Genomic DNA, 13,212 nt, shown 5'->3' on the forward strand with positions numbered 1-13,212 from the left:
AATAAACTCTTTTTCTCTTGTAGCTTTGGCAACATGATTTGCAGGGAGAAGCGAGATTCAGTCAGCAAAGAAGACCTAGCAAGAGCTACATTGGTCACCATCACAAACAACATAGGATCCATAGCCCGAATGTGCGCACTGAATGAGGTATAGCAGTTCAGTCAGTAGTTAATTGTTTTGATAGTTGGCTTTACTATACTGTATATTGTGAAGCTCCTGTATGAAATCAGTGTTCGATACCGTTCACAACTCCTGCATGCAGCAAGACCTGGTTAAAGTTCAGGTTTGAGCTCAGCCATAATTAATTGTACCAGGAAAAATATCTTTGCTTTCACAAATCACTGCACCCTCCCTCAACACCATCAGTGTCCTAAGGGTTACTGTTAGCCAGACGACCAGAAACTTGACTGGACCCGCCATGTAAAAACTGGTTACAAGAGCTAATCAAAGGCTGGGAACTGTGCAGCAAGTAACTCGCCCTTCTGCCTGATTTCCCAAAACCTGTCCTCCATCGAGAAGGCACAGGTCAGGACTGAGCTTGACAGGATGAGTGCAGATCCAACAAAACTGGAGAAGCTTGACACCATAAAGACAAAAGTAGCCTGCTGGATCCGCATCCCATCCACCAATTTTAAACATCCACTCCCTCCACCACCGCATAATAGCTGCAGTGTGCACCATCACCAAGATGCAGTTCAGCAACTCACCAAGTATCCTGCAATAGCGCATTCCAATCCTGCAAATTATACCACCTAGAACAGAAAGGGCAGCGGAAGCTTGGGAATGCCACCACCTCCAAGTTCTGCTCCATCACGACTTGCAACGAAAATCACCAATTCTTCATTGTAGCTGGGTCATAATCCTGGAACTCCCTCCCTAGCAGTCCTGGAGATGTACTTCCACCACTTGGACTGCTGTGTTTGTTGAAGGCAGCTCACCGCCACATTCATCAGGACAATTGGGGATTGAGGGCTATAGATAGGCCTAGAGGTAGGGATATGATCAGCGCAACTTGTGGGCCGAAGGGCCTGTTTGTGCTGTGGCTTTCTATGTTCTATGTTCTAAAAACCCTTGCCAGTGATGCTCTGGTCCAAAGAGCTAATATACAAAGAAAAATACAACAGATCTTAATTACATGTTTCCTATGTGCTCCCTATTTGATGTAATGTAAAGGTTGAGGGGATTCTGTCTGCTCAGTCCATGCAGTTAATGATCAGAATCAAATTAAGAGGAAACAAACTTTAAAATAGTTGAATGTATACAGCTTTTATAAAACAAAATCTCTTAATGTGAGTGCATGTAGTGTAATATTGCGGGAAATTATGTGAAGAAAAGAATGCTAATATATTTGCTAAGCTGCTGATATCTTGCCTAACAAAGTTGCTTTTCTACAAGTTCACATCACCTCTCTCGTGACAATGAAATTCTTTAAAGTTAATTAATATTGATTTGGTGAATGCAGCCATCAGCTTTGCACACTTCAGAATCCGATAAATGACCAGTTTGTTTTTTGGGGAATGGTGGTTAAGTCTCAGTTTAGCATCTCATCTGAAATGCGACATTTAATTAGCAACCAATGTTGCTCAGTTGGTCTCACGTCGGTGGTTGTGGCTTGAAACTCATCCCAGATATTTGAGCACAAAAGTCGAGGCTGACTCCAGCGCAGTGCTGAGGGAATGCTGCAATGTCAGAGGTGCAGTCTTTCAGATAAGATTATTGCCCCCTCGTGGATGTAAGAGATCCTGCAGCACTGGCAGACAGGTTTTCCTTGGTGTCTCGGCCAACATTTATCCCTCAATCAATTAATATCACAAAAAGAGATTATCTGGACATTTTCATATTATGGTTTGATTTGGAATCTGCTGCGCTAATTGGCTGCTGCTTTTCCTATCTGGCAACAGTAACTATCTTTCAAAAAATACTTCACTGGCTATAAAGCGATTTTGGGATGTGCAGTGGCGATGAAAGACACTTTATAAATGCAAGGTTTTTGAAAATCTTTTCACTGGAATGTCAGATTGGAGTAAGTGTTCAAATCCTGAAATGAGGTTTAAATGCAAAACCACGGGTGAGAATGTTAAGCTGACTCTTGCCTTAATATATCCTGAGAGGAAGGAATTCACATATCTGGCATGAGAGAAGCTATGCAGGAGAAATTTCTTTTTCGAATCTCCAATAACTGTCGAATCTGTGAGAAGAACTTAAGATTCTCTGTACTTTCGGCTTCTTTACAGTGCTGCCTTGTGACGTGAAGATCAAGCAGCATTGTACAGGGCTATGAAAGCTCCGAGACCTCACATCGTTGAACAATTTTAAATTGTCTGTTCTCTTGATCTGTACTATCTCTACTTTTACCCTCTACCAAGCTACCTAATTCTCTACGTCCAGTGCCTTAGTGATGGAAAATATCTCTGTATAAACAAGAAATCCGGATATCTGCATATATTGACTATCAGTGGAACGGCCATTTGTTAAACTTCCATTTTAAGTCGCTGCTGTATTTGGTGAAGTAATCATGGTTTCATTATTTGAATATGGTGAGAATTGTGAGCCATCCTACAACCAATTCATCAGACAAGTGGATCCATATTTCAAAAAGGCTGATGTGTTGTTAATCTTGAAAGTGTTGCTTATGTTCTGCAAACATAAGACCAAATAAATAGGAACAGGTGTAAGCCATTTGACCCCTCGAGCCTGCTCTGTCATTCAATAGGATCATGACTGATCCGACATTCCTCATGTCCACTTTCCTGCCCTTTCTCCATAACCCTTGATTCCCTTACTGATCAAAAATATGTCTATATCAGCCTTAAATGTACACAAGGACACTACCCCCACAGCTCTCCGTAGCAAGGAGTTCCAAAGACTTGTAACCCTCAGAAGGCTCACTCTTAAATTGGCACCCCTTTATTCTGAGACTATGCCCTCGGGCCCTAGACTCTCCGATGAGGGGAAACTTCTCTCAGCATTTACCTTGTCATGCCTCTTAAGAATCCTATATGTTTCAATGAGATCACCCCTCATTCTTCTAAAATCCAATGAGTAGAGTCCCGACCTTTTTAACCCAAGACAATCCCTCCATACTGGGAATTATGAACTTTCTCTGAAATGCCTCCAATTAAATAACATCTTTCCTTGCATAAGGGGGCCAAAACTGCTCACGGTACTCCAGATGTGGTCTCACCAATACCTTGTACAGTTGCAGCAAGATTTCCCTACATACTCCAACCCCCCCTTGAAAATAATTAGCCTTCCTGATTACCTGCTGCACCTGTGTGCTAGCTTCCTGTGTTTCGTGCACAGATACCCCCAAGTCCCTTCGTGTTGTGGCTTTCTGCAGTTTTTCTCCATTTAAATAGTACTCTTCTTTTGTTCTACCTTCCAAAATGAATAACTTCCCATTTTCCCATATTATACTCCATTTGCCAACTTTTTGTCCACCTTAACACTTTGTAAGCTGTTTGTATCCCTCTCAAAACTTGCCTTTCCACCTACTTTTGTGTTGCCTGCAAATTTGGCTGCAGTACATTTGCTTCCTTCCTCCAAGTTATGAATATATATTGTAAACAGTCATGAACACTGATCCCTGTGGATCCCACTAGTCATGATGTGGAGATGCCGGCGTTGGACTGGGGTAAACACAGTAAGAAGTTTAACAACACCAGGTTAAAGTCCAACAGGTTTATTTGGTAGCAAAAGCCACACAAGCTTTCGAGGCTCTGAGCCCCTTCTTCAGGTGAGTGGGAATTCTGTTCACAAACAGAACTTATAAAGACACAGACTCAATTTACATGAATAATGGTTGGAATGCGAATACTTACAACTAATCCAGTCTTTAAGAAACAAAACAATGGGAGTGGAGAGAGCATCAAGACAGGCTAAAAAGATGTGTATTGTCTCCAGACAAGACAGCCAGTGAAACTCTGCAGGTCCACGCAACTGTGGGAGTTACAAATAGTGTGACATAAACCCAATATCCCGGTTGAGGCCGTCCTTGTGTGTGCGGAACTTGGCTATCAGTTTCTGCCCAGCGACTCTGCGCTGTCGTGTGTCGCGAAGGCCGCCTTGGAGAACGCTTACCCGAATATCAGAGGCCGAATGCCCGTGACCGCTGAAGTGCTCCCCAACAGGAAGAGAACAGTCTTGCCTGGTGATTGTCAAGCGGTGTTCATTCATCCGTTGTCGCAGCGTCTGCATAGTTTCCCCAATGTACCATGCCTCGGGACATCCTTTCTTGCAGCGTATCAGGTAGACAACGTTGGCCGAGTTGCAAGAGTATGTACCGTGTACCTGGTGGATGGTGTTCTCACGTGAGATGATGGCATCTGTGTCGATGATCCGGCACAACTGGATTAGTTGTAAGTATTCGCATTCCAACCATTATTCATGTAAATTGAGTCTGTGTCTTTATAAGTTCTGTTTGTGAACAGAATTCCCACTCACCTGAAGAAGGGGCTCAGAGCCTCGAAAGCTTGTGTGGCTTTTGCTACCAAATAAACCTGTTGGACTTTAACCTGGTGTTGTTAAACTTCTTACTGTGATCCCACTAGTTACAGATCGCCAATCTGAAAATAAACCTCTTTATCCCCACTCTGTTTCCTGCCCATTAGCCAATTTGCTATCCAAGCCAATATGCAACCTCCAACACCAAGGGCACTTATAACTTAACCTTTTGTGAGAATCTTGTTGCGTGCCTTCTGGAAGTCCAAATACAATACATCTACTGGTTTCCCCTTTATCCACTCTGGTTGAGACTTCCTCGAAAAACTCTAAATAAATTAGCCAGACACAATTTCCCTTTCGTGGAGCCATGCTGACCCTGCTTGATTAGATTGTGATTTTCCAAATGTGCTGCTGTTACTTCCTGAATAATTGATTCCAACATTTTTCCAACCATAGATATTAGGCTAATAGGCCTATAGTTAGCTGCTTTTTGCCCCCTTCCCTTTTTGAATAAAGGCGTCACATTAGCAGTTTTCCTATCCTCTGGTACTTCTCCAGAATCCAAGGATTTTGGAAAATTACAACTAATGCATCGACTATCTCTGTAGCAGCTACTTTTAAGATCCTAGGATACAAGCCATCAGGACCAGAGGACTTATCAGCCCCATTAGTTTGTCTAATACCACTTCCCTGGTGATGGTACTTAATTCCTTCCTTGTATTCTTTAGTATTAACAGGACATTAGCAGTATCTTCCACTGTTATGACTGAAGCAAAATATCTGCTTAACGCCTTTTGCCTTTCCCTGTTCCCCATAACTATCCCCCAGATTCATTTTCTTAAGGGACCTGTGTTCACTTTGATCTCTCTTACTGTAAGTTTTTAATATTCCTTGTTAGTTTCCTCTTGTAGTTTATTTTATTTATCTTTATTATATTTTTAGTCCTCCTTTGTTGGACTCTGAATTTATCCCAGTTTTCAGGGCTATCACTGACTTTTGCCTCCTTTATATGCTTGATGCTATAGCGGTACATGCTGTTTTTGCTAACAACACCACATCCTGATTCCAAGAATAAATGATAAGCAACATTGCAAATGATATTGTCAGGAGCCCAGTTCAGCTTTGCAAAATGTCCTGCAGCTAGACAAACCTTTGCAAGTGTAATTTTTTGTCATCTTCAGTCTGATTCAAACTTTAGATACAATCGGTGAAAGATTATCAGATTGAACATGTATTTTTTTTTCAGTTGGTCTGTTTTCTTCAAGTCCAAATTTAATTTAATAGGCTTCTGGAGGTGGAAATCCTGAACCGTGTACTTCTCAGGAACACATTCAATTTAAAATATTTTGTACCTGGTCCCATGGACTAATTTGTCCATTACGGTCAGAAGCAGAAGAAGAGTGCATAGTGCGGAAAGCAGAGCAAGATGACAGTGTTTACATTGAAGGGTTATTCTGCAAAACAAAAGATTGCTTCCTTCATCGGCTCTTTGCTTTCTTGGGTTGGAGATGATCAGTGTGTCTGTAAGCAGAACACCATTTTATTCACAAGCTGTTATCTTTGGATCGCTACACTCTGCGAATACCAGTGGCTTCCATAGCTTTGAACTCGGGCGAATCAAACTCTTGTTTCACAGCTTCATAATCTTTGTTGTTTGCAGAAGATAAATAGAGTTGTTTTTGTTGGCAACTTCCTACGCGTCAATACACTGTCGATGAAACTCCTGGCCTATGCACTGGATTACTGGTCAAGGGGTCAGCTGAAGGCATTGTTTCTAGAACATGAGGTGTGTGCTTTACCAGTTATTCTGTGTATTTGAAGGTATTCATCTAAAATGATTTGATCCTGCTTGTTTATTTGATGGTGTACATTGTGAATTTCCAAAAAAAGCGAAGCAATTGCCCCTTTGTCAATGAGTTACCTAACATGAAACAGTGGCAACCATTCACTGTCCACTCAGTAGTAAAAATAATAATTTGTTCTTGGTTTATGAAATGAAAGCAAAACAAAATCTCTCCCAGTGCAATCTGCTATCGTATTCAAGGAGTAATTCAATTGGTGTGAAATATTTCATGCTGCTTGATCTTCACATGGACCTGTTGCGATGAAAGTGGGTATTATTGTTATGATTAGACATCGGGCAATTTAATTCTGAGATTTGCTGTGATAAATGATGAGGTAGTGGTGTAGAAACGAGTGAATCATTCTTGCATTTTTGGAGTACATATGTTCTGTTTTTAGGCAAAACTGAGTGCAGGTCTTGGAGTAAGCTCAAGGGTAGGGGGGTGTGGGGCAGGTAATCACATTTACATCAGAAACCAAACTGAATAAAATAGGAACATCCAGGGATGAGAAGACTTGAGGGGGGGGGGGGGGGGGGTGTTGCTCACTGTCCATGTCTGCTACTATTTAGTACAGATCAGTTAGGTGCTAGATTTGATGTGCAAAATGTGCTGAATAACTTAACTCAACCTTGTATGCAACAGGGACACTATTCTTGGTCTTTTTGCCCCAGGCTACAGAGAAGGAAAACCAGTAGGCCCATCAACCCTTTGGTAAAGTCCTTTAGGCCATTCAAACAGTTGTGGGTGATCTGACCCTTAACTCTATTGCCCTGCGTTTGATCCATATCCCTTGACCATACTTAATAAAAATAAGATCATCTGAGTCTTAACAATTCCAGGTAACCCAGCATAGTTTTAGGGGAGAGAATTCCAGATTTCCACTACCCTTGTGAAAAAATGTTTTCTGATTTTCCTGAATGGCCTAGCTCTGATTCGAAGATTGTTCCCTCTTTTTCTGGATTCACCTATCCGACACAGAGCTTCTCTGCATCAAGTCTATCCAATCAATTAAAAAAAAATTAAACAATAATCTGGAGGAGAGCAATATATTGCGAGTGAACCATTGTGGGATAAGAAGGCAGAGGATTAAGAGTGCAAAAAAAATGTGACCTGAAAGATGAATTTGGAGTGGAATCATCGGCAAAAGGATGAAAACGTGTCAATGATGAATGTAGGAGGCCTGTAAGAGAGAGGACAAAGCCCTGTAGAATTCTGCAATAAACAAAAGTTATTGAGACACATCTTTGGACACTAAGGGGCAATTTAGCAAGGCCAATCCACCTAACCACATCTTTGGATACTAAGAACAAGAAATGATGGGAGCAGAAACTAACTTATCAGAAGCACAGTTTTGCTTGGGAGATTATGGGGTGTTGTATTTTAATGTAAGAATGCTGCATGAAATAATAAGGAACTTTATCATATGGAAATTCTGCTGCTTCTCACTAATTATTCTTCCTTTTTAAACTACAGGGTTACTTTGGAGCAGTGGGTGCCTTGCTTGGACTTCTCAATTCCACTTAGAAGTCATGGCTTTCTGTATCCTGGTGGTTTCTGAAGAAATACAAACATCTGCATGATGATTTTGAAATGGAAAGGTTCATCCAGGGTAGTAAAACCTTGTGAAAATCTGTGACAAAATTGAGCCACACAACAGGCTGTTTGTATTACTAAAGTATTCTTTCTACTTGAATAGTGAAAAATCTTAACAGGTTTTTTTTTTAATTGGGTCCAATGTCATTGGGCATTAAGCCACAGCATTACTTCTCAGCATAACACTGCTTCCTTTTAAATACTTCCTTCTATTGCACCATCAGCAAAAGGTTGTTCTGTTTTGTTAATCTAATCGTGAATTACCCTTTACCCCATTCAAATGGTCTCGAAAATACCCATGAGCCTATACACATCAAAACCTTCCTTGGACTTACTGGACTCTCAGTACTGGCTAATGATTATAGAAAGATAAGCACTGAGTTTCACAGGTGGAATAAATAAATTGTGTGCAACAGTATCTGGAGGTGAGGAGTAATTCACCCAGAGGGTTAAAGCAATGCAAGAGTCCTTGCTTTGTAACACGGATCTGTTTTAAACACATTTTATTTAGAGAACGCTCTGTATATAAGACATATAATATTGCTCAAAGTTGCCAGATTCTGGCAAAAATAATCACAACTAAAGTACGACCCCCTTCTCTCCAGGGAGGCCCTGGTATGTATTCATGTACACACCAAAAGTGGCTTTTATTTATTTTTTTAAAGTAGTTGTTAATTTTATTCAGGAAATGTATGTATTTTATATGGGAGAGGGTGGAATTCTCCCTGTATGTGAAATCACTAGAAATACTTCAATCTCTAAAACGCCTTAAGCCCGCACCAACAACAGGTGCACACTATCATACATCCTTAATGGGAAGCAGGGGAAACTATACTTGTGTTACCCCGCATTTGCATATGTACTTTTTGAAGGTAATGATTGCTGGATAAGTTGTATCTAGCCAAGTGGTCCAATAAACCACCAGAGTGGAGTTTGAGTGAGTTTACTGCTCATTGTCTAAGGAATTCTATTGGGTCACCGCTTGAAGTTCCTCGAAGGTATCTATTTTAATACATATGTGAAATTTATAAGTGTTAATTTAGTGTTGGGTCGTCTTTGCTGAGAGGTGCAATAGTCAATGACTGGTGCCTTCTATATTAATGTATGGTGATTTCAGACTGAGTGGCTAATGATTGTGAAGTACAATAATTGCTGGAAAAGTTGGTAATAACCAGCTGATTATTAGGAAGTGATGCAGGCAGTATTATATATACCCTGATTGTGTTTCCTTCTGCTAATTGGCTGCTATTGTCAGTCCCATCAATTGTACAGTGATTATGTGCCAAATGTTCAGCATAGTTTTCACCACCTCTCACTTGTATCTGGAGCATGCTCCTTCCTATTCTAATCTCGGTTAGAAAGTAAAACAACCAGTTTAATGAAATGGCCATAAATTTTATTTTGTGATTGTGTCACACAGTCTTTGTTTTCAATGTCTGTGATTTTAAATTTTTTTTCCCAATGAGTCTGCTATGTACGCAAGTGGAACTTCCTTGCTCTGATAGCAGAGAAGATCCCATTAATTGATGGGAATTTAGCCAAGCTATTAATGGGCTTCAAATTTTGACCTTGCATTTACAGTGCAGAAAAAAGCCCAAGGTATGAAATTGAACTTAAATACAATGTAAATACCAAAAGAAACTTAAAGGCAAAGAACAGAGACCTGGATCAATGTGACACACAACTTTGTCCAACATGACTTGCATGTGATGCACCTCAATTTAAGAGGGGCCTTTTTTGTTTATTCATTCTTGAGGTGTGGAGCACTGACAAGACCAGCATTCATCGCAGATCCTTACTTTCAGCTGGATGACTAGCTAGGCCATTTCAGACTGCATTTAAGAGTTTACCACATTGGTGGACTGGAGGTGCATATAGGCCATACTGGATAAAAATGGCACAATTCGTTTGCTTAAAAGACATCAGTGAGCCAGTTGGACAATCTGACTGTTTATGATCACTTTTTTGTCTGTTTCAGTTTTTAAAAAAAACAAAATTCCATATTTCTCTTTGAACTGAATTCTAATTCGCAATCCTCCATGACCAACCATGTTTAGCGTTGGTCCAGACCTTACTCAGCCATTAACGTAGGATGACAGGAGTGAAAATAATGGAAGTTCCACGACACTGTACATTGTTATTATTCCCATTCCAGCCATAGTCTTTTTGATCAGCATGGCTCATTTCAATGTAACCAGCATATCGTGTGCATTTCAAATTGAAGTCTCCAATGGCAGCTTCTAAGGATATGTAACGTAACACAGGCTAGACATGAATCTTGTTTGACAATGTTTCTTATTAGTCTAATTTATTTTAGTTTGGGAAAGAGACAATTATACCATATCACAGCAACTCAGTGGATCCCGTGGTAATAGTTTCAGCACCTGACGATGATACAATCTTGAGCAATTTGTAAGTTTTTTTTTCTGTTTTTGATCTTCCCAATGATTAAATTGATAGAAAATATTCTCTGCCTGAAGTTAAAAAGAAAGTTTTCAGTGAAAGTGAATTAATGCACGCAACAAGAAAATCTACAATAGGTGACTCTCAAGACATGTTTATTTAGGAATATGTAATAAACCCCAATGTTTTACTGGGCTCTTGGATTTTACTGTGACTACATCTAAATGTACACACCGTAGAATCTTCCAGCACACAGGGCAGACAATTCATTGTAACTCTTTTGAGGGAGTTATTTCACTTTGCTGTTCTTTCCCTCATGACTTTGCAATTTTCTACCCAGCAAGTATTTGTCCAATTCCTTTTTGAAAGTTACTGTTGATTCTGCTGCCATTATCCTGTGCTCATAACACAACGGTAAACATTCATTTTTGACAGTGTAGATTTTTCCCGTCACTAATCTACTCGCATAGCACAGCTATGGCACTGGCTTAAAGAAACCTACTGGAGTATTAGCAACAGAGGGCACCCAATTTTGTAGACCGTGCACTGGTAAGCCACATTCAAAAGAGATAGCTCTGTAATTGTGGCTTGTCCTTCACCTGTTAATGGGAGAGGTAATTTTTAAAAATCTAACCTCTGTTATGGTCTTACAAAAGAAAAATACAGCAGATGCCGGAAATCTGAAATTAAAAACATGAAAATGCTGGATACTCATCAGGTCAGACAGCATCTGTAGAGAGAGAAACAGTTAATGTTTTGGATTTAATGACCTTTGTCAGAACAGTTGTTTAAGATGATAACTCATTTGCCACTGGATGGCACTATTGCTTCTGTTCCAGACAATGCATTCTGAGATGCATGACATTGATGTGGCTTAAGAATACAAAATATAAGACATGTATAAAGGAAAAACTAGTCCAATCAGGCTAAATCCTTTCACAGACTTCATGTGATTGGCCCCAATTCCCAGAGAAGACATATAACAGGAAACGATCTTTCCAGGTACCCCAATTGACAGCAATAGTTGACATTTTATAAAGCAATTTTAACAGAGCAAAACTCTTCACAGTGGCATAATCAGACAAAAGTCAATCTGCACCAAAAGAGAAGGCACTAGGACAGATGACCAAAGGAAACGGTTTTAAATCATTTAAAATAAATGAAGGAATTGATTGACTGAGATTCAGTGTGTGTTTCGGGCCTAATCATCTGAAGGCATGTTCCTCCGTGGTGGGGGTGCAGGAAATGGAGAAGTCATGATGTCAGAGTTGGAGCAACTCAGAGCTCTCTTCTAGCACTGTAAAAAGGTAACAAGGGGGAGGGGGTGGGGGGGAAGAGACCATGGAGGGATTTAAACATGGTAATTCTATTTTAAAATCTAAGGGTTGGGAGTGAATGCAAATGCACATAATGTATAGGCAAACAGCATTTTGTGCAAGTTCTGCTGGTTTTGGACAAGCTCAAATTCATGAAGGACGAGAAATGGGAGACCAGCCGAGAGAATATTGGGATTGTTGAGTCTGTCTGTTAACAAAAGCACGAATGGGGGTTTACAGCAGAAGTTGGGCTGAGGTAGAGGAGGAAACGGGCAACGTTAGGGGTGGAAGTGGGTGATCCTTGTGATGAGGAAGATGTGGGATCAGAAGCTCTGAGTTGAATAGAACGCAAACTGTTCGGCTCAGCCTTGGTGGCAGGGAGAGGGCTGGCACTGATGGCTAAGGAATATGAATTTGTGGTCGAGGACCATCGTTTTGGTTTTCTTGTTGTTTAATATGACAAAATAAATGAGCATAACTAATGCAACTTGTATATCAAATATGTTGTATCCTATCTGGTTCTATCGGTGCTAATTTAAACTCCCTGTTTTGGGGTTTCATTATAGATCTTCATGTGTCTTTCAAGTTGGAGAATGTTTCCTTGGCTTCTAAAGCTCCTATTTCAACTATCCTAGACTTTGAGTCCATTTGCAATTAGGTACTGCTCAGATCAGTCAGTTGAGCATTTACTGAAATATCTATTTAATTTTTTAAAGTTCATTTATTCACAGGAATAAGATTAGTAGAAGACATTAAAACTCAATTAACAGGTAAATAATAGAAGGGACTCAACTACACCAATCAAGAACAAATTAATTTAAATTTCAGATGTCTTTAGAGAGTTTTATTAATAAAATGGATAAGTGAATTATACAGCATACTAATTTCAGAATATTGAAACATTCCTCTGACTTTCATAGCAAAGTATTTATTTTAGATTTTTTTGATTTTTTTTTTGTCATTATAAAATGTTTTTCATTGCCTGTAGGTACTGCAGTTTATGGCATTATATGTCAATATTTGAAGCTTTGAAAAGTCCTTCCAAAAATGTGTGGACTTAAATGCTGAGTGAAAAATGTCTTGGTTTTGGTGTATGTGCTCGTCACTTTGAAAGACAAAACCATTTCTGTTTCAGTTGCCATGTGCAGACTGCTGTGTGAACATGTCAAATTCCCGCCCATCTTCTTGGCAACATGGTCCCTATCGCCTGTTTAATCCCATGTGCGAATTTATAAGAGGAGAATAACCCTAAACATGTATTTCATGAGCTAAAAAGACGGAGGTCAATGTCCAATGCTAGCATAGCCTTAAATATTCATTAACAGCTGAAAAATGGGAGGGGTCAACTTTTATGGCATCCAAGAACAGGAGTCATCTTATACAGTTAGTTGACTTGTATGCAGCAACTTACAGTAGATTCTACAATAGATACTAATGTAAAAGGATGGTTTTAAATCGATTTCCAGAATAGTCTTGCCCCTTCCCCATCCCCAATGACGAGCTTGAGCTATGATCTAGTTTTTATTTCTGGATACCACAACAGGGTTTAAGAGACAACAGCTGTTTCACACTCTTGTCCTTCCTGGTGAATTTCGATAGCTGAGGCCTTGGTC

General features: G+C 40.0%; 1 protein-coding gene across 1 annotated transcript in view; it reads left to right on the top strand.

The window, feature by feature from the left end:
* Positions 1–10,361, top strand: part of LOC144505202 (pantothenate kinase 3) — a 30,534-nt gene extending 20,173 nt beyond the window's left edge. Inside the window, exons 5-7 of the mRNA XM_078231173.1 lie at positions 24–147; positions 6,104–6,229; positions 7,761–10,361. Of these exons, the coding sequence (XP_078087299.1) occupies positions 24–147; positions 6,104–6,229; positions 7,761–7,811 (301 nt within the window). The 3' untranslated portion in view covers positions 7,812–10,361. The remainder of the gene's footprint in view (positions 1–23; positions 148–6,103; positions 6,230–7,760) is intronic.
* The last annotated feature ends 2,851 nt before the right edge of the window (positions 10,362–13,212 follow it).

This window comes from Mustelus asterias, chromosome 16 (assembly GCF_964213995.1).
Source record: "Mustelus asterias chromosome 16, sMusAst1.hap1.1, whole genome shotgun sequence".
Classification (NCBI taxonomy): domain Eukaryota; kingdom Metazoa; phylum Chordata; class Chondrichthyes; order Carcharhiniformes; family Triakidae; genus Mustelus; species Mustelus asterias.